A 27,802-nucleotide genomic window follows, 5' to 3' on the forward strand; every position below is an offset into this window, starting at 1 on the left:
GACAGACTATTTCTAGACCTTTATTTCTCTGTGAAAAGGGCAAAAAAAAAAAAGGAATAAAATAAAAACAACACAGCTGACACAAAAAAACCACTGAGAGGGGAGAAAGGGAGGTGGAGAAGTAGATGGGGGAGGGCATCTCCATTACAGCAGCAGGAACCAATGACCTGGGATGCTCACGTCTCTCCCTAACGTGGGCAGAGTGGCCCCAGGGTCACCATCCTGTCCCACCTCATGCTTCCCCAGCCCCAGGGAGGTGGTCAGTGAGCAGTCTTCCCAGGCTGGGGAGAGGAGGAACCGTGCAGGGGGAAGGGGCCTGGGGTCAGACCATGCACAAGGAGAGACAGCCAAAGGTCCCCATTGCCTCCCCGAGGGAGGACTTGGGGGCAGTTGGAGGGTGGACACCAGAGTTGGCTCCTCTTCCAGCATCAGGCGAGAGACAGAACTGGGAAAACAGGAACAGGCAGGAATCAGACCACAGCTCCCCTTCTGCCTCCAGTGCCGCGGCACCTCCCCCTCCCCAGGACCTGCTGCCCACAACCCGCGTCCTCCGCTCTGCGTGGGCTCTGAGCGCTACAGGCCTTACCCGTCAGTGCCTCCTGGGCAAAGTACTTGACATCCACATCCTGGTCCTGGGTCAGCTTCTCTAGGATAGGCTTGACTTCACTCTGCAGGGTGCTGAAACAAGAAGGGGACAGCAAAGGAGTGAGCCAGGCTGGGCCGGGGGCAACAAGCAGGCAGAGGGATCCCGAGCAAGGAGGTGTACACAGACACACACACACAAAGACAAGGCAGGAGGAGTCCCAAGAGTCCAGGAGACACACACGCACGCACGAATTAGAAGTCTCTGACCACTGCACAGTACGGTGGCTATAGTTTAACAATATATTATATGTTTCACAATAGCTAGAAGAGAGGATTTTGAATGTTATCACCACAAAGAAATGGTAAATGTTTGAGGACATGCATATGCTAATTACCCTAATTTGATCATTATACACTGTATACATGTATCAAAACACTACTGTGCCCCATAAATATGTACAATTATTATGTGTCAATTAAAAATAAAATAAAACCTAAACTGCAAAAAAAAAAAAAAAAGTCTCTGAGATCCTGGATACAATTACTTTGAAGGTCAAAGGTCTGACAAACTAGGACAGAAGTCTCTGGGGTCCAGATGAGGTAGGTCAGAGCATCTGGGAAAGTGGAACATAGAATCACAGAACCTACAGGTCTCTGAGGCTGAGCCAATGGGTGTCTTCCATTGATTTAACACCAATTTGCTCAGGCCTACTGGGTATTAATGTGCATAGTGGGAGATCACTGTTGATTCTTGCCCACGTGGCCCCTGGGCCAAGGAGGAAGACGCAGACCAAACTAACAGGGGAGCAGTAAGTGGCTCAAAGGGCACGTTCTTGGCCCTGTAGGAGCCAGAGGAGGCACCTGCTCTCATCTAAGGGTGCCCAGGGAAATCCACCTGCACTGAAATTCAACTGTTTTGGGAAATAAAGGTAGACTTCAGAGAGAAACTGTAAAGGTGTGACGTTGTGTCTTGGAACAATTACTTTGTAATTGCTGATGCACAGAGAAAGCAGCTTCGGCTTCCGGTGGCCCTTTTTAGTAGACAGCTCCCACTTGCCCCCAAATAACCACCGTTCTCACTTCTGTCATCTAGATTCACTTTGTCTGTTTTTGAACCAGATATAAGTGGGTTGTTTTTCTGGGTTTGGCTTCTCAACATGAGGTCTGTGAGCCTCCTGCGTTGCTGCTTGCAGAGGGCCATCTGTCTTTTCATTGCTGAACACAGTTTTCCATGGTATGAATAGACCACAATTCATCCACTCTGCTGACAGGCATTTGGGCTGTTTCCATCTTTATTGCTACTATGAATAAAGCTACCATGGACATTCTTTTGACAAATGAGCACTCATTTCTCCTGGATATAGACCCAGGAGTGGACGTATAACTAGCTTCACTAAATTCTACTGGTTTTCAGAGAGACTGGACCCCAACTTACAGCCCCACCTGCAACAGATGGGAGTTCCAGCTGTTCTATGTCTTCAACAACACTTGCACAATTGAGTCTTTTTTACGTTGAGCAGTTCCGGGGTATGTGTAATGATATTTCACTGAGTTTTAATTTGCCTTTTCCTGAAGGCTAATGATGTTGGGTACCTTGTGATATGCTTACTGGCTATTTGGAGATCCTCTTTGTGAAGTGCCTGTTTATATCTTTTTGCCCATCTCTTTTTAGGGGTTTCCTTGTCTTAATGATTTGTTGGCAAGCATTCTGGATGAGTCCTTTCTCAGAAATATGAGAAGGAATGTATGAAGAACATAAGGTCATTTCAAATACCTTTTCCCAGTCAGGGGCTTGCATTTTATTCTTAAAATGTTGTCTTTTGGTGAACACTTGTTCATTTTACTGAAGGCCAACTTACCAATCATTTCCTTTAGTTGCTGTTTAACAAATCTGTGCCTACGCTAAGTCATGAAGGTATTCTCCTACACTTTCTTCTAGAAGCTTTTTTTTTAAATCTTTATGGTTCTGCTCTGCCATCTCAAATTAATGTTTATGCACTGAGGTAGTCCTTTTATTCCTACACAGATATCCAATTTACCTAGCCATTTGTGGAAAATATGCACATCTTCACACTCAACTACAGCGGTACCTGCTGTTATATACGTGTGGGTCTGTTTCTGTGCCCATGATTCTGTTACATTGAGCTATTTAAATTTATTCTCATGCTAACACTTCACTATTTTAATTGCTGTGGCATCATAAGTCTCATTATCTGGTAGTATAAGTCATCCAACTTTGTTCATTAGGATTGCCTTGGCTAATTCAGATCTTGGTGTTTCCCTATTATTTCCAGAATCGAGTTGTCAATTTTCCACTAAAGAACCTGCTGATGATTTAATGGGTTCACAATGAATCTAAAATTGAATTCGGGGAACTATCCCATCCATGCATATTCTGTAGGTCTTCTCTTAATTTCTCAGAACAATGTTTTATAGTTTCAGTAGAGGTGCTACACATCGCACATTAAATTTACTTCTGGCTCTTTTATGGTTTTGGTGCAATTATATATAAATTCCAGACACACTTATATAAGAAGTTTGTTAATTAATTTCATTTTCTAGGGCTGGGTGTGGTGGCTCACGCCTATAATCCCAGCACTCTGGGAGGCAGAAGGGGGAGGATCCCTTGAGCTCAGGAGTTCGAGACCAGCCTGGGCAAGAGTGAGATCCCGTCTCTACTAAAAATAATAAAAATTAGCTGGGTGTGGTGGCGCACGCCCATAGTCTCAGCTGCTTGGAAGGTTGAGGCAGGAGGATTGCTTGAGCCCAGGAGTTTGAGGTTGCTGTGAGCTAGGCTGACACCACGGCACTCCAGCCTGGGTGACAGAGTGAGACTCTGTCTCAAAAAAAAAGAAAATTTCATTTTCTAATGATTTATTGCTAGTATACAGAACTGCCATCCCCTCACCCTCTCTTCCATTCCATTCTATGAATTCTCAATCTGCAGCTGAAAAAACAGACCTCGGGAAAGGGAAGGAACAGGCGAAGGTGACACAACAAGCAAAGAGCAGTGCTAGGCCTCCAAACCCTGGGCTCTATCTATAAAGGTCAAAGATTAAGATGCCCGAAACAAGCCCCTGGTGGTGTGTGTGGAGTATCCAGGCCTCACCTGTTGTCCAGGATGGGCCCAATCTTCTGCAGGGACTTGGCCACGTTGAAGCGGACATTGGCAACTGGGTCTCCAGCCATGCGCAGGACCGTGGGCAGCATGTGCTTGGTGGTGATGTCCTGCCCACAGACTTCAGACAGCACCTGGGGGCCGGGGAGTGGCAGAGGGGTGATTCTGCAAAGTTCCTAGCTAACTCCTATTTCCCTCTTCCTCTGATCCGGCCACCTTAGTGATCATCAGGCCTTCACTAACTCCTTGGGCAGTTTATCCTCCTGAATCTCCCAACTCCCCTAACACCTTCCTAGCTGCATGTCTCCATTCTGGGATGCCCCAATTCCTCTGTCCTCAACTTTCCTTCATTGCTCTGAGGATGGGCTTGGATTTCTAACCCCCAGGGATACCACCTCAGTGCAGTGGTCTCCAAAATATGGCATAGAAAGAAACTATCACAACACTCAGTTATATTTATATTTGTTTTTAAATCCCATCCTTTAATTTCTAGCTATGTGTATGGTTTATAAGTATACAGTAATACATGAGATAATTATAATAAAAGCAAATAAGTAAGAATATTCCCTGTATGTTCCTAACTGTTTTAAGCCTGCGGTCCCCAACGCAGACTAATGCCGGTTTTCCATGAAACTCAGGAACGGGGTGGGGGTGGGGGAGGCCCTACGGCATGAGGTGAGCGGTGGGCAAACGAAGCTTCATCCATATTACAGCCACTCCCCTCCCCATCGCTCACATCACTGCCTTAGCTCAGCCTCCCCCCCACACCCCTCCCACCCGTGGAAAAATTGTCTTCCATGAAACCGGTCCCTGGTGGCAAAAAGGCTGGAGTCCACTGTTCTAAGCCCTTTGCACACATAACCCAAACAATCTTCACAACGTGATGAGTGAGTTACTGTGATTACCAGTATGAGTCCTTTACAAATGAGAAAACTGAAGCGTTATGTGGTTGGGTAATTTTCCCAAGGTCTAAAGCTAAAGTATGACAGAGCCAAAATTTAAAGCTAGGTGTGCCCTAGAGCCTGCACACGTAACCACTGTACCGTAAGGAGACATCCACACATAGTCTGTGGGGAAGAAAGGTGCTCGTAAAGCACCGGAGATCACTGCTCTAACAGGTCAAGTCTCCCTAACCCAGGGCCTCATACCATGCAAGTCCCCAACCCCAGGCCCTGTGACCCTGACCCTGGGAGCCCAATCCCTGGCCTGTAGTTCCCCCAAGGACTCATCCTGTGACCGAAGATCCCTGCTATTTCTCCCTTCCCAAGCCAAGTGTCTCCTTTGGGGACCCTCCACCATACTTCCTCTCCCAGGCGCTCCAGCTCCCCCAGGATGAGCCAGAAGGCAGGTGGGGTGCTCACATTGATGCAGAAGAGTGTAGTCATGCGGTGCAAGTAGTTGGGGTCTCCAGACATGGCCAAGACTTTGGGGATGATGGTGGCATGGGCCCACTCCTTCCCGAACTTCTCCACCAGTTTCTTCAGGTTGCTGGTGGCCGCCTCACGGATGGCATAGACTGCAGAAGGGATAGGGTGAGAGGGGTGGTGATTCTGGAGGTGAAGGACTGACTGTGGGCGGGGAGAAACAGCTCTCTCACCACTGCTTACTGAGCAGTGTCTGGGTGCCAGACCCCATATGAGCCAATAAACTCTAGCTGAAGAGAAAATAGGGCTCACTATGTGCTGTAATAAGGGTTTTCTTCTCATAAGGTATCTTCTCGGCAACTCCAAAAGGTAGGTTCCAATACTGGCCTCATTTTACAGATGGGCAAACTGAGCATCCAACAAGCGATTCACCTAAGCAAGTTATTTAGTACTTAGTACTTCAATACTGATAGGGAAAGACATTAACTTTTATTTTTTACCACTCTTAGTGAAAACAATGAGGAGTTCTCACAATGGCCTTGGGAGACTAGAATGAGACATCTCATGTTCCACAGAATGAGCGTGGGGCTAAAAGATGGCAAATGGCTTAAGCTGCAACAGCCAGGAGGGTGTGATCCAAGTCTGTCTGCTCAGGGGCCCTCCGACTCTCTGCTATACCAGGCAGCCCCTGGGTGATCTGCTATGTCCTCCTCCTCCTCCTCTATTCTTTAGGATTCTAACAAGGGAGCTGGTCCATATGAGCATCTGATGGCATGAGGAAGTGACTTCAGCATTCTCCACGCCCCCACCAGCCTCAGCTAATCCACCCATCCTTTCTGGAGTTCAATCTCCTCCTGCCATCCTGCCGGAGGCACTCACCATGATCCACCAGCCAGGCCATGCATAAGGAGTTGAGTTTCTCATCAAAGAACTCCACGCCCTGCAGGATAAAAGGAGGTAAGGGCTCAAGGGAGAATGGGCAGGAAGAGTTGCCAGTGACACCCTAGAAAAACTACCCCAGCCCGGAAAGACCAGACACTTCTCAACTTCACCTGAAGTACTCCCTTCTCTCATCTCTCTTACTGAATTCTATTCATCTTTTAAGGTCCTATTTCCTGGGTCCCTTTCTCCAACTCCCTAGGCAGTTGTCACAGCTTCCACTGAGTCCTCAAGGCTCCCAGACCCCCCCATCACAGCCCTGGACACATTGCACTGGGACTGGACCCTGGCAGTCTACCTTCCCTGGGGCAAAGCTGCCTGGCCCCCAAGCCCCCTCACTCACCAGCTGTCCAGCCAGCAGAGGCATGTATTCGATGATGGCCAGCCGCACCCGCCACTTGGCGTCCTCGGCCAGCTCCACAATGGCGGGGAGCAGGGACTGGGACAGCTGCCGGATGCCAATCACCTCGTTCACGCAGTCCAGGTTGGAGATGATGTTCAGTCGCACCTCAGGGCACTGAGGAAAGGACAGGAATGTTCTGAGAAAATGCACTGCACACAGCAACCCAGGGTAAAAAGAGCTCAACTGCATCAGCTTCATATGATGGACATCCCGAGGGCCTACTACTGCCCAAGCCCAGCTCCCAGACCCGGGGACACATTAAAGGCATATGCAGAGCAAGCAGCATGGATCACTAAATTACACCAGCTTTTAAAATCTTATAATAGCATCACAAGAAATGTTTACTTATTTTGAAAGGACTTGTAGGAATCACAGTAGGAATATATGGTACCCTGAAAAAACAGTCATGCACACGATTATCATCCTGGCTCTGTCGCTTGCTAGCCGGGAGCCCTCTGACAAGGGTCCCTTTCTGGGTATCAATCTGTAACATGGAAATATCCACGTAGCCTCAAAGGGTGGCTGAGGCTATTAGAGTGATGTGCCTGCCGCTGTCTGACACTTTACAAAGGGTTACTGTGTGGGATCTTATTCTTAATCATTTCTGTTACTTTCATTTTCTCTGCTACTCTTTTGCGCTTCCTAAGAAACACGTATCATTCACCCTATGTGTTCAGTGCCCAGCAGAGCCTCTGGCCCACAATAGGTGCTCAGTATACGTCTGCTGAAAGAAAAAAGGAAGGAATAAAGAAATATTTTTTGAACTGCTTTTGACTACACCAGTATTATGAGCTCTGATTTATAATATGTATACATACACACCCCATCTACTTCCATAAAGAATGTGAAGAAATTCATAAGAAAAAGGAACCCTCTTAGTCCCTTGTCCTACATCACATATTCCTGGATGGCAGATGCCATAAGCTATTCCTTTCTACAGCTCCCTCAGGAGCTGTGGGGTGAAGGACCAACACTGAAACAAACCAATGAACCAAGTAAGCAAGTGTGCAGTAAAGGGTTAACTCGGCAGGTCTAGGCTGTTCAAATTCTGCACACTCCAAAAACAGGACTGGCCCCTGACTAGCTCCTGGGAGGTCACTTCCAAGCCCTGAGAATATCCTGACCAATAAGAGTGTCTTGGTTTACCCGGGGCCGTGGGCCACAATGGATATTCTATGCTAACACTGTGACTTATGGGGGGGCCTTGGGCCACACGTATCAACTTGACCTCTGGAGGGGCTAAAGACAGAGTCAAGTCAGCCGCATGTGACCAATCCCCAATGAGCACCCTGGAAACCAAGGCTCAGATGAGCGTCCCTGCCTGGCAATATTCTACGTGTGTTATCACACATCTTGCTGGGAGGATTAAGTGCTGTCCATGTAACTCCACTGGGAGAAGATAACTGGAAACTTGGAACTGCTCTCTCTCCTATGCACCTTTTCCTTTGCTGATTTTAACTGTATCCTTTCACTGTAATAAACAGGAACTGTGACTGTAACAGTTCTGAGTTCTACATGTTATTCTAGCAAATCATTGAACCTGAAGGGTGGTCTTGGGGACCCAGAAACAGCAACGGATAACAGTACCGGCAATCGCTCATAGGACAAGACAGCCTCAACTGACACCTCCAGAATGAAATTCCCCAAGAGCTCCCCACCCTCAATAATTCCTTCATGAAAAGCACAAAAGTCCCTTTTTATCAAAATAACAAGATTCTCCTTTAGGAATGGAAGACAGCTGGTATCCTGCTAGTTAGTCTGCAGGCTAAAGAAAATATCTCAGAACGAACATAATTTCTCTCCTTATGCTGTATTAATTTATTTCTTCCCAAAGCCAAGAATACTCAGGAAGAGGACAGGAACTGCCCTGGTGCTCATCAATTTCTTCTTTTCTGTTACATTCCTTTGAACAGTCCACTAGATATAGCTGCTTCAAATGTTTGTGAAACATTGTTCATTTATGTTACATAAACTGAAATGATTCAACTGTTAAGCTCATTTACCTTTTATTAAAAGGGACATTATCCCCAATGTTTACAAAAGCCTCAAATGTCATAATGGTATTAAGAAAGCCATCCCAGTGCTCTTTTCCTACTAAAGCGAAACTGTAACAAAATGATGTCCACCAGTAGTTTTGCCCCCAAAACCAAACCTAACAGAATCCTTTTTGCTTTGTTCCACCTTGGCTTCTTTTTTTTTGAGACAGAGTCTCACTCTGTTGCCCTGGCTAGAGTGCCGTGGCGTCAGCCCAGCTCACAGCAACCTCACACTCCTGGGCTCAAGTGATCCTCCTGCCTCAGTCTCCCAGGTAGCTGGGACTACAGGCATGCGCCACCATGCCTGGCTAATTTTTTCTATTTTTAGTTGTTTGGCCAATTTCTTTCTATTTTTAGTAGAGACGGGGTCTCACTCTTGCTCAGGCTGGTCTCGAACTCCTGAGCTCAAATGATCCGCCCGCCTTGGCCTCCCAGAGTGCTAGGATTACAGGCGTGAGCCACCGCGCCTGGCCCACCTTGGCTTCTGTAACTAATGACTCTTTGGGACCTGGGCCCAACAGAGGTGCTCTGAAGACAGGCTCTCTTAGGAAAAAATGGTCATAAATAAAAGCTTTTTACCCATTCTTTCTTTCTCTGAAGAAAGATTTCTGCAGCAAAAATTGTCTATGTCCACCATCTTCACCCCCAGGTTGGAAAAATGAGTTAATTTGCATGTATACGCGTTAGAATCTACAACTGGGTAATGCTATAAAAGCATTCCATTAGAGTTAAAAGATGACTTAGACAAACTGGGTGGACTGAGACATGGTCAGATTCAAGGGCCTGGAAGTGTAGGAGGAGGTATGCTTTTCTTCCCTCAGCACCGCGCAAATGCATCTACAATACCCAACAAAGAGGGAGACTTCTTTCTTGAATACTTTGAAAACTAACCGAATTGAGGCATAATAAAAATCCATCTTTAGTGTACATAAAGCCACTCTGATGAACTCCGTGAACTGCTTGGAGTTCAGAAGTGGGGCTAACTTCTCAAATATGGTGAAGAATGAAAGGAGTTAGCACATACCCAGGACTGTAAGTGCAAATGTTCTCGACCAGGAATGGGCCTTTCCTTTCCCTGAAGGCGGCTAGCAAGACACAATTCTAACGGTGGAAAAATGCTGTGCATGTCCACACTGGGGGGAGGGAGTCTCACCTCTGGACACGAGGAAGAACTGTGTGCCCAGCAAAGCACACTGCCCGTTTGGACAGGGGCTCTGAAGCAGCATAAGAGTCAAACTAAGCCTCCTCTGCCAACAGGTACTTCCCCAAGCTGCAATGCACTGCGCCATTAATTCAAAGAGCAACGGAAGGAACCCTGCAGTCTCAAGAGATGCCTTCCTCAGATGAGGGCTTTCCCACGAATCTTACCTCAGGGATAGTGAGAGGAGAAAGAAGAAAATTATTTCCTTGTCAAAACTATCCTAGTCTTGGGGAGGGGGTGGGCGGGGAGTGGAAAAAAGCACTGAAATGAATCAATGAATCAAATAAGCAAGCGTGTACAATAAAGAATTAACTCGGCAGACCTAGGCTGTTCAAATCCTGCATATTCCAAACACAGCACTGGCCCTTGCCCAACTCCAGGGAGATCACCCACCCCTAGCCCTTGGTGTGTAAACCTCAGTGTGCTGAACACAAGAGGAAAAGGCTCGAAGAATATGCCTTACCCATTTAAGGACTTCTCCTTCGGTGTACTAAGAAAAAGACAGGCCCCTTTTATTTAGACAAGTATGTAAATCTTGGTGAGAGTCAAAATGTGAAATATAAAGATTATAAATCTAAAACTGAAGTTCCAAATATAAGCCAGATGAGTATCTCACACCAAGAAAACCATCCTGGTTCTTCTCTTCTTTGCAAGAGAAGCTGTCCCGGGAGACTGTGGCTACAGGCACGATGACCACGTAGCACTTGCTGAGGTGAAGCTGCAGCAGGAAATGCTCCAGTCCTGGCGCACTTCTAGCACATGCGGGCTTGCCCTCACACTCAAGCTGAACTCGGACACGTCCTTGATGCCAGAAGGCAAAATGCTCTCCAAGGCCCTGGAGAGGCACTAAACAGACATAGAAGCCAACTTGAGGGGCTCTCACCAGCCAAGTTATGCCCATTAAAGCATCAAAAGCAAATAAAAATTAATATTTATAACAAGTTCTAGCTACAAAAGCATGAGTATAGAAGAAATTTTGTGCATGTGCAAATAAATTACTTATATCATAAAATTTTGGTCATTATGAAAATTAATTATGGTTCAAACTGTTAGCAACTGATGTAAATAAATGAACAAAAATAAGATTATTGGCTGGGCACAGTGGCTCATGCCTGTAATCCCAGCACCCTGGGAGGCCAAGGCAGGAGGATCCCTTGACATCAGGAGTTCGAGACCAGCCTGAACAAGAACAAGACCCCATCTCTACTAAAAACAGAAAAATTAGCCAGGTGCAGTGGCACACACCTGCAGTCCCAGGCACTCGGGAGGCCGAGGCACGAGGATCGCTTGAGCCCAGGAGTTTCAGGTTGCTGTGAGCTACGATGATGCCCCTGCACTCTACCCAGGGTGACAGAGTGAGACTCTGTCTCAAAAAAAAAACACACACAAAAAAACTAAGCTTTTCTTTTAAAAGTACACTGTTTGCAATGTATTTTTTTATAAAAACCCTTGACTGTTGATTCTGAGACTAAGAGATCACACCACCGCAGCAGATTTTTGGCAGGCGGTTTGGGGGAGGGTGGACTCAAATGTGTTGCGATGCTTTCTGCCGCAGTGTTTCCTCCACTTCTCATCACACTATGCGTGTGCGTGTGTGTGTGCAAGAAAAAGAGAAAGACGGAAATGAGGAAAAGGGAGAGATACTAAGGGCTTTGGGAGCAAAGAAGTCACACTCGCTGGTCACACACCAGCAAATGATCCCACTGCCTGCCTAGTCGCCACCAAGGCAAAACCAGGGAGCCTGCAAACCACCCCCACACAGTTCCTTCTGCCACCTAAACGATCTTGAACCCTTCCACATCTCTAGGGCCTCATCTAAATCACCCAGTCCAACCTCACTTGCTCTCCCCAACTCCCACAGCAGCATCCAGTCGGGTCCTCCTGCACCTCTTCTGGCCAACCCACTGCCATCTTTGCTTCACGTAAGCCTCAGGGCACCTTTCTAACATCCGCATCTGTTCCGGCTCCTCCACTTGCCCTAAAGTCCCACCTCCTTCCCCAGTAGTCACCCCAGTGACCTCTCCAGTCATCACCCAGTACCCTCTTCTCATCCTCTGTAGCCCAGGCAACCTGAATAGCTAGTAATAGTACGGTCATGTGACCAGCCCTGGCCAACAGGTGCACAGGACGTGAAGAGATGTGACGGACCTTGTCCTTATGAGAACTAGGCCCGCTGTTGTCTGGCGCCTTGCCCCTTCGTGCTGGCTGGGAAATGGTAAAAACTGGAACAGTTGCCTGAGACCCAGAGAGCTGAGGTTGGCAGGGCTAACCCACCAGTGTAGGACTGCCTGGACCACTGTGAGAGAAACAATCCCCTACCTTACTGAAGCCATACTGTATTCTGGGGTCTCTACTATAGCACTTTAGCCTGAACCCTAAAAACATAAACCTGTAACATCTCAATGAATGACTGCCCAACTGTCACCCCCACTGACAGTCTCTAAAGGTCTTTGCGGATCACAAATGTCTTATTCTTTTTTTTGTATCCCTAATGCCCAGGAGAGGACTAACAGAGTAAGGACACGCAAAACAATTGCCTGATGAATGAACGTGTGGACGCACCGACAGTTGTGCTCACAAACATTCAACCCAGTGAAGATCTTGGTGTCTGCTGAGGTTCTAGGAGATTCCTGGACAATCTGGGTAAGCAGCTGATCCACCTGTCACTTCTGTAAACCCAGAGCTGAGGTCCCTCCTGGTGCCCTTACCTCATCCTTCAGCTGAGCCAGGAAGAGGGGCAACAGGTGCTCAATGGTGTTATCCTTGCCCAAGATGGGAGAGAGGCCCATGATGACTGAGGCCAGGGCTGACTTGACATGCTGGTTAGCATCCGACACCAGCTCCTGGGAGGGAGAAGGAAGGGGCAGGCACTGGGGTCAGGGCAGCCCCTGTAGTGGCAAGGGGCCAAGCAGACGCCAACTCCTAAAAAGCTAAGAGACAACAGCCTGCTTCTGCCCCTCTCACTCATGGAGTACGGGATGGCTTAGGGTGGGCGGAAATTGTCATTCTTGGCATGTCCCATCTACTTAGAATTAAATGACCCCTGTTCCCAGCAGCCCTCACCCCCATCCCAAAGCTCTGTGGAGGAGGGGACCCAGTGACCTGTGGGTTTCCAGGAAGCACTGCCACCCCAAGGTCAGCTCCAAGCCTCAGGACTCCTAATTGCTTTAAACCCAAGAGCTGCCTGGTCTCAGGTGGCTGGGAACCCAGTTTATATGTGGCTATCTCCAAAGCCCAGTCTCCATCCCCTCTTTTTGGCAGACTCAGATCTGCTCCGTTCCTCCCATCAAACTCCCTGTTACCTTAATGCAGGGCAAGATCTGGGTCATGATCACATTCTCCCGACAGTCAGCTGACAGATTTTCACAGAACTCTGTGGGAGGGGAGAGGGAGGCAGTGGGAGGTAAGACCTGATGTCCTGGTTCCACCTCCGGCCTCTCGGAACCCCCCGCCCCGAACTTGCTGTGTCCTGGCTGCCAGCACCAACCTTTGACCTTGTGGGAGGCTGCGGCCCTCACCTCGGCCTCACAGTCCTTCATCAGGTTCTGGAAGGCAGGGACCAGGTCTGTCTTGGTGATCTCAGGCCCCACCGCTTTCTGGAGCTGCAGACAGGAAGAAGGGGGATGAGGAGAGTCAGGGTATCCAACAGGTATCTGGGCTAATGAGGCCAAAATTAAAGTAAAGACACCAGAATTAGGGGTCGTAGTATGGGCCTTGGAATCACTAATAAGATCTAATTCCGGTGCCACGGCATGACCTCCGGCAAGGCTCTTCACACCTCCGAGCCTCAGATTCCGCAGAAGCAAAATAAGCACCCGCAAGGGCACTGTATAATGTTGTCTGCGTTAAAAATAAAAGATCTCCATATTGTTCAGGCTATTTGGGGTTGGATTTTCTGTTACCCGATCCAAAACATTCTACTGGTAACAGCAGCTCCCACTTTTCGATTTATGTTCATCTGTACTTTTTAAAGATTTGTTACCAGAAGCATGGTTTTCTAAATTTTTATTTTTACTTTTTTTGAGACAGAGTCTTGCTCTGTCACCCAGGCTACAGTGCAGTGGCATCATCACAGCTCACTGTAACCTCAAACTCCTGGGCTTAAGTGATCCTCCTGCCTCAGCCTCCCAAGTAATCGGGACTATAGAAGCCACCATGCCCAGCTAATTTTTCTGTTTTTTGTAGAGATGGGGGTCTCGCTCTTGCTCAGGCTGGTTTTGAACTCCTGAGCTTAAGGGATCCTCCCACCTCAGCCTCCCAGAGTGCTAGGATTAGAGGTGTGAGCCACTGTGCCCGGCCAAAAGCATGTATTATTTTTGTAATTAAAATAAAACATAAAGATTGACGGAGAGGAAGGCACCCTAGGCCTTGCCTGATTCATGGCACCAGATAAGGAAAAGTGCGTGAGTCCTACTGTAAGGCTGATTCCTGAAAATCTAGTAGAAAGCAAGATTGTTCATTACTAAGAAGGGAATAAACAAGTAAAAACCCTGATGGGCCTCACGTTATCTTGGTCTAACATTGCCTTTTATTCACATTGCGAACAAGATCTTCAAAGGTTCATGGCAAATGTGCATTATGGAAAAACTATACATGGATTTCAAAATTATTTTTGCACCAAAATAAACTTGTACTAACTTGTTATAACATGTCTGAACAGGATCTAGTTTGAGGCACTAAGGATAAGACATCAGTTTGAAAAGATCCCCTATCAGAGCAACCTAAATTCTGCTAAAACTGAGGAAAGAGCAAACATCAAATTTATGGTGCAGCTTGGGTGGATCAAAGGTAAAATCGCTGATGCTTTACAAAAAGCTTCTGGGGATGATGCTCCCAAAGGAATCAGCACTTTACAAACAGATAACTTGTTATTAATAGAGACAAAAGGACGGTGAAGATGAAGTCCCATAGTGGCAGACCATCCACATAAATTTCCAAGGAAAAAAGTAACCTTGTTCGCACCCTAATTGAAGAAGACCAACGATCAGCAGCAGAAACAACAGCTAACACCACAGACATCTCAATCGGTTCAGTTTACGCAATTCTGACTAAAAAATTAAAGCTGAGCCAACTTTCCACTTGATAAGTGCCAAAACTGTTGCGCCCAGATCACCTACAGGCATGAGCAGAGCTGTCAATGGAAATTTTAAACAAGCGGGATGAAGACCCTGAAGCATTTTTTCAAAGAATTGTAACAGGCGATGAAATACAGCTTTACCGGTATACCAATCAAAGCAATGGCAACCAAGAGGTGGAAGTGGTGCCGTCAAAGCAAAAGCAGACAGGTCAAGAGCACAGGTCACTGCAACAGTTTTCTGGGATGCTCAAGGCATTTTGCTTGTTGACTTTCTGGAGGGCCAAATAATAATAACATCTGCTTATTATGAGAGTGTTTTGAGAAAGCTAGCCAAAGTTCTAGCAGAAAACGCCAGGAAAAGCTTCACCAGAGAGTCCTTCTACACCACGACAATGTACCTGCTTCTTCCTCTCATCAGATGAGGGCAATTTTGGGAGAGTTTCGATGGGAAACCATTAGGCATCCACCTTACAGTCCTGATTTAGTGCCTTCTGACTTCTTTTTGTTTCCCAATCTCAAAAAATCTTTAAAGGCCACCTATTTTTCTTCAGATAATAATGTAAAAAGACTGCATTAACATGGTTAAATTCCCAGGATCCTCAGTTCTTTGGGGATGGACTAAATGGCTGGTATCATCGCTTATAAAAGTGTCTTAAACTTGATGGAGCTTATGTTGAAAAATAAAGTTCATATTTTTTATTTTTATCTTTTAATTCCATGTTTCCATGAATTTTTCGGATTCCCCTTGTATTTACTGAGTATCTACTGTGTGCCAAGAACTGTTTTAACAGCCTAAAATCCCTCCCCTCATGGAGCTTTCATTCTAAGGCCCAGTGTGACCCAGCGTATGCTGTCGGCAAGAACCTTCCCACACTGCGGTGCTGAGCCTCCCAGACACGTCACGTCCACACAGAAACGCTTCCCTAACATCTGCGCAGGGAAAACAGATGGTCCATGGAAAGGCTCCGAGTCCTTCCGGCAAACATCAGTGAAAATAAGTATAATTACAGGAAAAGGAAGCCACAGGGCAGGGTGGCACAAGGCCTCTCTGATCTGACCCTGCCTATCTCTCCTACCTGCTCTTTTGCTGGGCCCCCAAGATCCACGCCTGAATGTTCCCGCTAGCACTTGCTCTCACTCCCAGGGTTCTCTGACCTTTCGCTGGAACACAGTTCCTATCTTAGCTCTCGCCCACTCATCTTCTAGAACCAGCCACAGCAGCACCTCGTCTCCTCAGTGCTTCCAGGCCCTCACACATCTGTCTGCCCCCACATCTGTGACACCTTATCACCAACTTCCCCTCTAAGTTGACCTCCGTTCAGACTGCCTTTCTCCTTGAAGCCCAGGAATGTGCAGAATTCACCGTATCCGCAGCACCCAGCAAATAGCTCGTGCTCAACAAACACGCTTGTGAGATGAGGAAATTTGAGTCCCCATGGCAACAGCACTGTCCTGGGAAAGTCACAGACCTGGGGCCTTGTCCCCATTCTGCCTGGCTGGTGGTGTTACTCTGACCAGTCAGTTAAAGTTTTTAGGCTGTGTCTTCCCTTCTGCCAAAGGAAGGAGATTACATCAGAACACTCCACACATGCTACACTTTCTGCTCCTGTGATACCTTCCTCCATGAAGTCTGAACTTGGCCTTGGAATTCTCAACACAGGACTATAATTTGTCACATCCATCAACCAGGATTGGCAGGTAAAGTAAGATACAACTGGATTCTCACAAAGATCTTACTGCTCAAACACCCGATGACTCTGCTGGTCTGATGAAAAACTCAGCTCCTATATGAGGCCCTGCCCCTTCCCCTCTGAGGCCCTTGGTGTCCCCACCTATGGGCCAGTGTCAACAGTCCCTCACCTACCTCTGTGAACTTGTCAGCCACCATGTAACGGACGCGCCAGGACTTGTCTTCAGCAGCCTGGCGCAGGGTGGGCATCACCAAGGCCTCCAGATCCTCCTGGGGCAGGAGCTGGGCAATGTTCACGCATGCCTCCACCGCCAGCAGCCGCACCGAGTCCTGGGGAGAGGATTGGAGCAGGGAGAGGGCAGCAGAGTCCCCACTGAGCTGTGAGATTCTCTCTCAGGGGCAGGGTCCACCAGGAGGAGAGAGCAGAGAGGGCTGGGCAGCAGAACCCACCTACCTGCTCGTCAGAGGCTAGGTTGGAGAACATGGGGATGATCTCACTCTTGACATTGTCCAGCTCCAGCACCTTGGCGAACTCCCCCAGCTTGGAGGCTGCGGCCCGCCGCACCATGGGGGTGTCATCTGAGCACAGGTTCCGGAAATACCTGGGAGTCAGGGATGGGGCTCAGGAGAAGGGACCCCTGGGATCCTGAGGCAGCAGACAAAGCAGTGGAGAGGAGCAAGCACAGACTCTGCAGGCACCTGGGTCCTGGCTTTGACTGGGTAACCCTGGGCAAGTGATCACCCCTCTCTGTCTTCCCAGTCCTATGAAATGGAGCTGACAGTAACAACAGTACCTACCCCAGAGGGTCTTGTGAGGTTTAAATGAGATAATGTATGAGACCCACTCAGCAGCCTGTCTGCCTGTAAGAAACCTATAGTCAATGGTAGGTGCTGATGATTATATTGTTATGACCATATAAAACTGCTTAACTAAGAGGCTAGTCTAGAGCTACTGAAAGGTTTTAGTTTTCAGCAGTGACTGCTTCAGTTAGAGATGTGAGGGGCTAGCATGGATACGTTAAGCACATGTGTACAGCTGTAAACCAGTGTTCTGGAATGAGTAATACCCCAGAGCCCGGGCTTGATGCTCCGTAGCCTGGGGAGTGGTGGAGGAGGAGGCTGAAAACCGAGATGGTGCATCTGCCCAGGGTTCCAGACCTGTGGCAGGCCTCAGGCAACATCAGACATCATTTTTTGAGGGTTTCCATGTGCCGGACTTTGCCCCTAAGCACTTTGGATGAGATAATTCCTTTAAATCCTCACAATAACCAATAGGAGGAAGGAACTATCATCATCTCATCTCCTATATGAACAAGAGGCAGAGCCAGGTGAGTTTACACCTGGCCGTGTCCAGATGCCACATTCTCAACGACACGGCCTCTCCACCAGGTGTACAACAGGAGCTAGGAGAGCTCAGGAGCATTGGAACCCAGGTAGACCGAAAGGGGGCTGGAATTTTAGAAAAGGGTACTGAGCTGAGGGGAAAGGTTGGGGCTTCCAAGGTGGGCAGAGACTCACTGTCGAAGTTCCGCCTTGACAGCACTGGATACCCTGGGGTAGCAGACGGAGAAGAGGCCACAGGCTGAGGTGCGGGAGGTGAACCAGTCGCCACCCGCCAGACGCTTCACCAGTGGTACAAAATGGGCCTCCAGGTCAGAGGGCGAGTGCTCGTGCGAGATGGCCCTCAAGGACTCCACTGCCTTGTCGCGTACCACCGTCTCCTCCACCGTGGCTAGCGACTCCAGGGGTGGCTGTGGTGAGAACACAAGGTCACCTTGTGGCTCCCTCTCCACCATCCCCAGCCCCGGGCCCCACTCTGCATCCCCGAGGGCTCGTATCCTCAGAGAAACGTTCTCCGATCCCCTCATCCCAGCCTCAGTGTGCCTTCCACAAAGGTTCTTACTTAGGGGTCCCTGAAGGAGTTTCACTGGGGTCCATGAATCTTAGAACACACGTCGCTTTCTGAGGAGAGGGCTCCACCTGCCCTTAGCCTCTCAAAGTACGAGGATCATCGCTGACACTGACGGGAACATCTATTACTACGCGTTCTACGCAGAGCCACTGCGTCACGCAGCTCCAGGGTGCTTATCCTACCTCGCTGAATCCTGTCAGTTAGATCCTGTAACTGTCCCATTTTAAAAAGAAAACTAAGGCACAGACAGGCCAAGGAACTTGCCCCAGCTAGGAATAGCTACAAGCCAGGATCTAAAACCAGGCCACTTGCCTCCAGAGCTGCCAAACGAAAAGTGGAATTGTGGTTTCTGACACAGTTCTTGCGACTGTTACCAGGATCTCACATTGCGGGGGGCCCTGGGGCTCACGACTGCTCACTGGTGTGTTACTGTGGGGCCTGGGACGGTTCTGCCCCTTCAGGGACATCTGACTGGCTGGCTCTCCCTTGTGTCCCCAGAGCCCAGGAGCACTCCTAATACAGGGGAGGACCTCAGCAATTACTGACCTAGTGAAGGAAGACTCAATTTATTCCAATATATTTGGTTCAAATAAAGGTGTGAAGGTCTCTGACCGAAATCCAACTTGGCCTGACAGGTATTTAGGGCAGAAAGAAATCGTAAGTGGAAATGCCTCCAGACACAGCAAGCAACAGAATGAAGCCATCAGCAAAGGTGATGGGGAGGGGGAGGGTGTAGACAGGGAAAGGCAGAATTATGGCAAACTGGAAACCATGTGGCCCAGGGAGGACAGCTGTTTCCCAGCTCCATCAACTGTCACTATGGGAGAACGCTGGTAAAAACCAAATCTGATTTTCAAAAAGCAGCTAAAAAGCCCCAGAGTCTTATATGGGACCTGGCCCAGGTCAAGTAAGTGCCCAGTAAATGCTAAGGATAACAACTACATTTACGGTTATTATTATACTATATTAAATGTCACTACGGACTGCTTGAATTAAAGTGAATGTCTAAGGCCCATCTGTTCCAAAGTGACTGTCAGACCCTCCTACATTCTCCCCTCCCTGTCCTGACCTGTTGGCAGGACCACACATCTGACCCCAGGAGGCTGGCAAGGGGACTTCCCTGCCTTCCACTCACCAGCAGGCAGTGCACATACTCTGGGCCGCCAACCAGAGTAGTGAAGGTTCCCAGCTGTTCTGCCAGGGCCAAGAGGACCTCGTCTTCATCATAGATGGTGTCTGGGGAACCAAGACAGACTCCATTACAGCTCCACCCCAAGTCTGACCCCAGCCCGTCAGTAACCCAAGCTTAGGACAAGCGGGCTCCACTCAGCTCCCCAGGCTGCCAGCACTCGGTCTCCCACCTGCCCCTCCCCTCCCGCTCTCCACCCGGACTGGCGGGGAGATGAGGCGCAGGCTTGTGTTGGATGACAGAGCCCCCAAGTCCTGCTTCTGCCCTTTACTAGGTGAGGGGAGCTGGGTGAGTGATTCTGTCTCTCCGAGCCCAAGTTCCTGCATCTGTAAAATGGTGCTAATCATCTCTCCCTCAGTGAGGGCTGCAGTGAGGAACAAGTAAGATCAGGTATATGAAGAGCAGAGCGCGGTAAATAAGAGCTTATTCATTTTGGTGCAGGTTGTACCCTCAGCACCGTTCTCTTTGCCAGGAATTTCTTCCTCTTCTGCCTGAAAATTCCTTTCATCCTTGGAGACTTGGCTCAGCTACCGCTTCTTGGAAAATTTCTAGGATGCCCCCCAGAAAACCCTCTCTGGGCTCCTTTCGCTCTCCCCCATGCCACCTATACTAGAGTCTTTACAAAGGCTATGATCCCCTGAGGCCGGGACTGACTCCTCTCCATGCCCCAGTTCCTGCCAGAGATGAGCACAGCAGATCAATTTGGGTTTGCTGCAAGAACGAATGACGTGAAGGGACAACTGCTCTGTTCCTAATGCCTAAATCCAAATGCTTTTCTCCTCAAGCTCCATCTCTTTGCCCCGAGGCTACGGTAACCGCTGATCTCCGCAGCAGAAGACGCTAACATCCCTGGATCCATCAGCATTTACACCTCCTCAGTTCAAGCCGGGGAGACAGCGATCCAGCAACAGACTGCATTTCCCAGGTTCTCTTGCAGCTAGCATGGTCATGTGAACTTGTTCTGACCAATGGGATGTGAGCAGAAGTGGTGGGTTCAACTTCTGGGTCACTTCCTCATGACAACTATCTCACTTAAGTAGTCACTATCCTCATCTCCATCTTATGAGAGGTTCAAATCTCGCTCTACTGTTGGCTGGTTGTACAGCAACTCATCACTTCACCTCTCTGAGCCTGTTTTCTCATCCCCCAAATCACAACAGGGTTGTTCTGAGAGTGAAGGGAAATACATGCTTTCTGTGAAGAGCTCAGCATGGGCCTGGCACACCTCTGCCTCTTCCTTCAATAAATTCTCACCAGTGTAACCCTGGACACACGGAGTTCTTGGGCTCCTTCCCAGCCTCAGGTCCCCTAGCTCCCTCTGCACACAGTTAAGACCACCCTCGCAGTTTTCTCTGTCTCCTGAAGACCTTACGCATATCCACAGCCTCAACTCTTATTCGTCTCCATCTCCCGTTCAGACCTCACGGCCCAGCCACGCTGCTGAAAACCAGACACGTGTGAACTGCCAGCACCTTGTACTTCCACCATTCCAACCACACACAGCTGTCCCCTCGGCCTCCCAAGTCTGAAGGCCCCGGCCCTGTAAGCCAGGCCTGCCACCCCTTCCACCCTAACATCACCCTGACCATCGCCAGCCCTCGCCTGGGTGACTGCGACAGCTTCCTAACTGGTTTCCCTGCTTCCACCCTTACCCCCACACTACCCATTCTCTTCCCAAACCCAGAGTGACGTTTCCAGGTATGGAAGAAATCCTGATGCTCCCTCACCACAATGTGCCACTGGTTTCTGAGAAACCTGATCTCACGTGATGTGGCCACTGTACTTCTCCAACCTCGTGTCCTAACCTCGCTCTCCCTCACCAGCTGTGCTCAACCCACAGCTGCCTCACTGCTGCTCTCCCAGCACGCCGAGCACATGCCTGCCTCTCCCCTGGCCTGGAATGCTCTTCCCACAGAGTCCCACATGGCTGGCAGCTCCGTTTCATTCAGGGCCCTCTGCCAAAGGTCATGCCCCCAGGGAGACCTGCTCTGACCCCTCCATTCTCATTCTGGCCTCATCGCTCACTACCTATTACACTGTTGGTCTCCCCCACTGGAATGGAAGCTCTGCAAGGACAGAAACGTTGGCTTGACTAACACAGAACTCACAATGGACTAATAGAGACTTATGGAATAAATACACATTAATATTTATACCTTACTGATATCCTACTAAAAGGAAAGTTTTTGCCTACACTGTGAATTAGTTTAAGTGAACCCAGATACTTTAAATAGGAAATGCTCCCACTGCTTCTAGTCTTCCTAACTGAAGACACATCATGGCAAGATTAGAGGCAGATCTCAAACTATTCTCCTCTGGCTCAGGGAACCTGCATTCATAGAACTCTGGAATGAAACCACAAGGACAAACCTGGGAATTCTGAGGTTACTTTTCATCAGTGTTTACCTGAGTCTTTAAATGGCAGGCTATTTTACAGTCTGACTGTAGACACACAGGTGACTTGGCTTGCTGTGGAACCTACCCACATCCCAGAAATTATAACTAAAAATTACCAACACTGGTCTTTTTAACCAGGTGGGGATATTTCATTTCTTATGCACTGAATTGTGTTCCCCCCTCTGATTCATATGTTGAATCAGAATCCTTAGGATGTAACTATATTTAGAGACAGGGCATTTAAACAGGTAATTAAGTTAAAATAAGACCATCAGGGTGGGCCCTAATCCAATCTGGCTAGTGTCCTTATAAGAGAACAGTAGTAAGATACACAGAGAAACACCAGGGATACACATTCAGAGATGCGACCACGTGAGAACAGCGCAGTGAGAAGGGGGCCTTCCACGAGCCAAGGAGAGAGGACTGGAAGAGATTCTTCCATGATGGCCTACAGAGGAAACCAACCCTGCCAGCACCTTGATCTCTGCACTTCTGCCATCTGTAAACCAAGAAGAGATCACAGGAGAAACCAATCCTGCTGACACCTTGCTCTCCAACTTCTAGCCTCCAGAACTATGAGAAAATAAATTTCTACTGTTTAAGCCACCCAGTCTGTGGTATTTTGTCCCTAGTAAACTAATACAATATGGTCATTTCCCCCTCACAGAACCAATTCTGAATGTTCTGCAGGTGTGAGCGCAGAGAGGGCTTTTAGCTTATTCTGACTGAAACAGTACCATCTTTTCTGAAAGACACAGGGTATCAGCCACTCACTATTTTGAGCATTTTACAATGGAATGAAGTTCGAAGCAGAGAAAATTTGATATTACTTGGGACTCCAACAGCGCAAAGAAATCTTTCTCTGAGTCACTGGCTCCTTTTCAGTCTATGGCTCCCACACTACTCTGGCCCACCTGGATTATTATCATAACACTATATGAGACTCTATAATATATAAAGCTAACACTTACATATTACATTCATTGAATCTTCACAATAACCCTAACATGTATTATACAATTATCCACATTTTACAGATAAGGAAAGAAGCACACCAAGGAGGGACTGAACTCAGGCAGACGACCCCACGGTCACTGCACTTAGCCACTGTCTCCCAAGTAGACTTCCTGCCTCTGCCCTTCTCTCCTGCACCCCACCCCCTCAACACACACAGTGTGTGCTATGAGTCATTAACCGGTGCTGTCAAGTGTGAAGCCAGAATGACTAAATACCCCTTCTCAGTCACCTCCTAACTGTTACGACCTTGGGCAAATGCATTACTTCACCTCTCTACACCTTAGTTTCCTCATCTATTAAATCGGGACAGTAGCACTACCTGCCTTAAGGTGTTGCTGTGAGATTAACTCAGTGATGATGGTGACGTACACTAACTGAGTACAGGCACCATTCTAAACACTTTATGTGAACTAACTCAATCCTCAAAAGAAATGGTTTAGAACACTGCCTGGCACATGGCAAGTATATAATTAATAAGTGCTAGCAATTTTTAATATTTAATGCTCATATCAACACTACAGAGCATGAATGATTATCTCCATTTTATAGAACAAAAATGTAGTAAGTAACTTGTCTAAAGTTGCCAACTCTAACTCAGGGAACTCAGGGAGCTGTAATTCAAAGTTGGTTCTATCTGCATCCAGATTCCTTTCACCAATTCCTGCTTCCATCATTCCAGACCATCCTCTCAGAGAGGACTGCACTTCTCCTCTTCTGAATCCCTTTTCCCACCCCATAGTGCCTAGCACAGGGCAGACACTTACGAACAATTTGTTAAAGCCACAAAAAGGCCTCTCTCATGGAGCAGGAACCACCTCGCAGCAGGCCCACTTGATCTGGACCCTGGAGTCCACCTCATTACCTGTAAGGAAGGGCAGAAGCTCACTTCGGGTCCTTTCGACCCCGAGGGCCAAGGCAATGGTGGACAGCTTCTTGATGCTGTTGAGGCGAAGCTAATGAGAGAACAAGACAAGGAGGGGAGAATGTTAGAAATCCCAGACACACAGGAGTTCTGACAGCTCTTAACCCAGACAGTTCCAGCAATCTTGGAAGCCTTGGCTAGGTTCCGTGTGAAGATGCTCAATAGTAATTTCGCAGACACCTACCAAGAGACTCTTTGACCTCGAGTGAATCATCGAATAACAACAATGGTAGTGGCAGGAATAACAAATATAAAAGCATCCTTTGGGTCTTTGGTGCCAGCTTTGCTTTCTGGTGATTCAACGTACATGAACTTTGTTTCATGCATAAAATTATTTAAAATATTGTATAAAATTACCTTCAGGCTACGTGTGTAAGGTGCATAATGAATTTTGTGTTTTGACTTGGGTCCCCTCCCCAAGATATCTCCTTATGTATACAGTATGCAATAATTCAAAATCCAAAAAAAATCCAAAATCCAAACACTTCTGATAAGGGATACCCAACCTGTGTTTATTCATTTACTGTTTCTCCTTCCCCACTAGAATATGCTTCAGAAGGGCAAAGGACTTTGTCTTCTTCACTCTGTTCCCCAAGAACCTAGGACAACACCTGGCAGAGTAAATGCCCAATAAATATTTGCTGGATTAATGTGAGTAAAATAAAGATAATATAGATGTTAGTACGTGCAGAGAAAAAAAGTATCTGGAGGAATATGCTACAAACTTTGACCGTTTGGTACAGCTGGTGGCTGATGATGGGGTGTGGGAGGGATCTGTAACACGTGCTTTGACTCCTGAAGTTGGGATTTTAAAAATACTTCAGAAAAAAAGGGGTTGGGAGTTGGGGAGTAACAGGTAAACAAATGTGGCAACATTTGGGAAAAATTGCTGAATCTGGGTGTTTGGTACTATTTTTTCTACTTAGCTATGTTTGAAATGTAACAAAAAAAAATTAAAAGGGAAAGAAAATAGAGCCTATCTCAGAAGCCTTCTGAGGATACACAGACAAAGTACTCAGCATACTGTTCGGCACATCCTAGGGCTTCTCAGTCTCAGCACTGTTGACATCTGGGGCTGGATAAGCCTCCACCGTGGGGTGCTACCCTGTGCATCGTAGGCCGCTGCACAGCATCACGAGCCCCCACCCGCTACATGTCAGCAGCACGCCTCACCAAATGTTCCCTGAGGGACAAAATACCCCTGAAGAGAGAACCACTCCTCAAGTAACCATTAGAGTAGTTTTAAAAATGCCAAGCACCTTTGACAGATGAAGCCCCCATTACTTCACCACCATCATTACCACAACTCCTACAGGCAGACATTTATTGAACACTTAGAATAAGTACTGTTCTAAGCACTTTACATGTACTAAACCCATTTAATCCTCATAAAAACCCTAGGAGCTGCCAAATTACAAAATGATCCCCATTTTACAGATGAGAAAACTGAGTCTCAGAATATAAGTAACACAGAAACCTGGCCTCTCAACCAGTGGACAATTTAAGAAACACAGAGCCCCCAAAACCCCTGGGATACTGCAATCTGCCCTCTGCCTCTTACTGGCTTGGAGGGGCAGGGGGTAGGCAAGGGATGGAAACCCAGTGAATTTGTGGCAGAGCGTGGAGAACTGAACCTGTGTTCATCACCACTGTCCTGGGCCACACTTTCCCAAGTGTAAACCATTAGCCCTCAGGACCACTGAATGAGGTCATCACTTACCGAACACCTGCTCTGAGGCAGCCACTTAACATGCCAATTTCACTGCATCTTCACAACCAGGTACACACTGATTCTTCACCATCATCCCATCATCCCCATTTTGCAGATGAGGAATGTGGTCCCAAAGAGGGGAAGGTACTGCTCCAAGGGCACACAGAAAGCAAACTGGAAGAGGTGGGGCTCAAACCTCAAACATCCTCAACTGTTCCTTCTACATCACCCACCAGCAAAGCAAACCTCATCAACCCTCCTTTTCAACATATCATGACCCTAACCACCTTTCCCCGCCTACTTGCTAACACTGGTCCTGGGTGTTCCACAATGGCATCTCGACGGGATCTGTTCCCTCTACCTGGACTGCTCTTCTCCCACCTGTTCCTTCTCCCTCATCTCATTCAAGTCCTCGCTCAAGCCATTCCCTATCTGCTGAATACCAGTGCCTAGAACAGTGCCCTGCACAGAATAGAGGCCCCATAAATACTGACTGTCACAGCACGCTGTTTGTTTCCTTCCCACCGCTTCTTACACAATAATATACTCAGCTCTGTTTACCTACTTCACACCTGGCTCCCATATAGCAACCGGTGTTTCCACTATATCCCCAGCATCACACCGGATACACAGCAGGTATTTACTGAACAAAAGAATTCATACAACAGCCCTATGAACTAAAGAATTATTCCTATTTGAGAGAAGAGGAAAACAAGGCTTAGAGAGATTAACTAACTTGCCCATGTCAATCAGCAAGAAGCAGAGAGTCAGGAGTACAACCACAGCCTGTCACCAGAAACACAGTGATTTACCAGGAACCCAGGAGGCCAGCCCAGGTTGGGCAGGGCACCCCATTCAATTTTATGAATGGAGAAATTGAGGCCTAAAGGGAGGACAGACCTCTTCAATCACCACTCCCAACAATTAAAGCTAAAATTTATTGGATCCCTACAATAAGCCAGGTACGATTTTATTTCACTTTTATTAACACGTTCAGTCCCTCACACCTACCCAGAGAGACTATGACGATTACTGGCCTATATGCTATGAAATGCAGAGGCTCAGAGCAGGGAAGTAATTTGCACAAGGTCACACAGCAGGTGAAAAGCGGACCTGCAGTCCTAACTGTTCTCAATCCCAACCCCGCCGGGCTGAGAACCCTGGGCCAACCTAACCCATAACCAGAAATATGTTAGTCTGCTTAGTAAACTGCCCACCCCCACCTCCCGGTCAACGGGAGGATGGACGGAGGAAGAGGGATTCTCCAACGTAATTAGCTCCTAAATTTGGCTAGTTCCCCCCTTTTGGGTGAGGAGTTGTTTTTGTGTCCCATTCCTCTTAGGGGACCTAAACCAAAATCAGACGTGTAGGGAGGGTAGGATTTGCGTTGGCAACTTTCGCTTCTCAGTCCCCATTTGGCCCAGAAAAGAGAAAACCTCCCGGGTCCCGACCAGTCAGGCGACCCCACCCCTACTCGAAGCCAGTCACGCGCCCTCCCCATCCCCAAGGGGCCATTCAGAAGCCACCGCCAATCACGGAGCTCTCTCCATTCCCCCACCCAGCCCGCCGGCCCCCACACTGGCCGCGGCCTCCCAGGACCTGGGCCACCGCGCGCACTTGGCAGGCCCGTGCCCCTCGAGGCTTGCCTTGGCCCCCGCCCTCCGCTGGACCGACCCCCAATCCGGGACGCCGTCTCAACGAGTACGAGGACCTGGGGAGAAAAAAGCTGCATGCCGATTGGCCGCCGCGCCCTTCCGCCACTCCCAGCGAACGCTGAGCCTCCTCCGCGAGGGCCGCCCGTGCCCCCATGTCGCCCTCCCCATCTTCCTCAAGTCTCCTGTAGCCTCCAGACCTGAACATCCTCGTTGCGGAGTTCGTCTATGAGCACCGCGATAGGGTAGAGCGAGTCATCGCCGTCGGCCGCCGCCATCTTGGCTCCGTCCCGTTCCTGTCAGACTGCGACCAGCGCTGTGCTGAAACGGGGATAGGAAGGGGCAGGGCTGGGAGGAGGAAAGGCGGGCGTGGGGGCGCCCGACCCACTTTACAGGGGCTGCCCCACGATCATTGGCCGCGCTACGCCAGGCCGAGCCCGCGTTTCGTTGGTCCGGACAAGTGAAGTCCCGCCCACTGGCCCTTCGCCATTTGCCATTGGTCGAATGGAAGCGATTTGGCTCGCCGGAGCCTAGGAAAGGGGAGGCGGGGATAGAAAGCGGAAGTAGGGATGTCTTAGCGACCAAGATT

At 48.4% G+C, this 27,802-nt stretch overlaps 1 protein-coding gene across 1 annotated transcript; it reads right to left on the minus strand.

Annotated features, from left to right (window-relative positions):
* Positions 1–27,802, minus strand: PPP2R1A (protein phosphatase 2, regulatory subunit A, alpha). The gene is made up of 15 exons (XM_012643400.1): positions 27,414–27,802; positions 23,791–23,881; positions 19,461–19,561; positions 17,932–18,164; positions 16,868–17,015; positions 16,588–16,743; positions 13,134–13,248; positions 12,949–13,019; positions 12,355–12,489; positions 6,350–6,523; positions 5,947–6,007; positions 5,065–5,219; positions 3,695–3,837; positions 587–678; positions 1–445 (listed from the first exon to the last, which is right to left on the minus strand). The coding sequence occupies exons 1-15, from the start codon at positions 27,489–27,491 to the stop codon at positions 429–431; spliced, it is 1,770 nt and encodes a 589-aa protein (XP_012498854.1). The 5' UTR covers positions 27,492–27,802; the 3' UTR covers positions 1–428.

This window comes from Propithecus coquereli, unplaced genomic scaffold, assembly GCF_000956105.1.
Source record: "Propithecus coquereli isolate 6110/MARCELLA unplaced genomic scaffold, Pcoq_1.0 Scaffold196, whole genome shotgun sequence".
Classification (NCBI taxonomy): domain Eukaryota; kingdom Metazoa; phylum Chordata; class Mammalia; order Primates; family Indriidae; genus Propithecus; species Propithecus coquereli.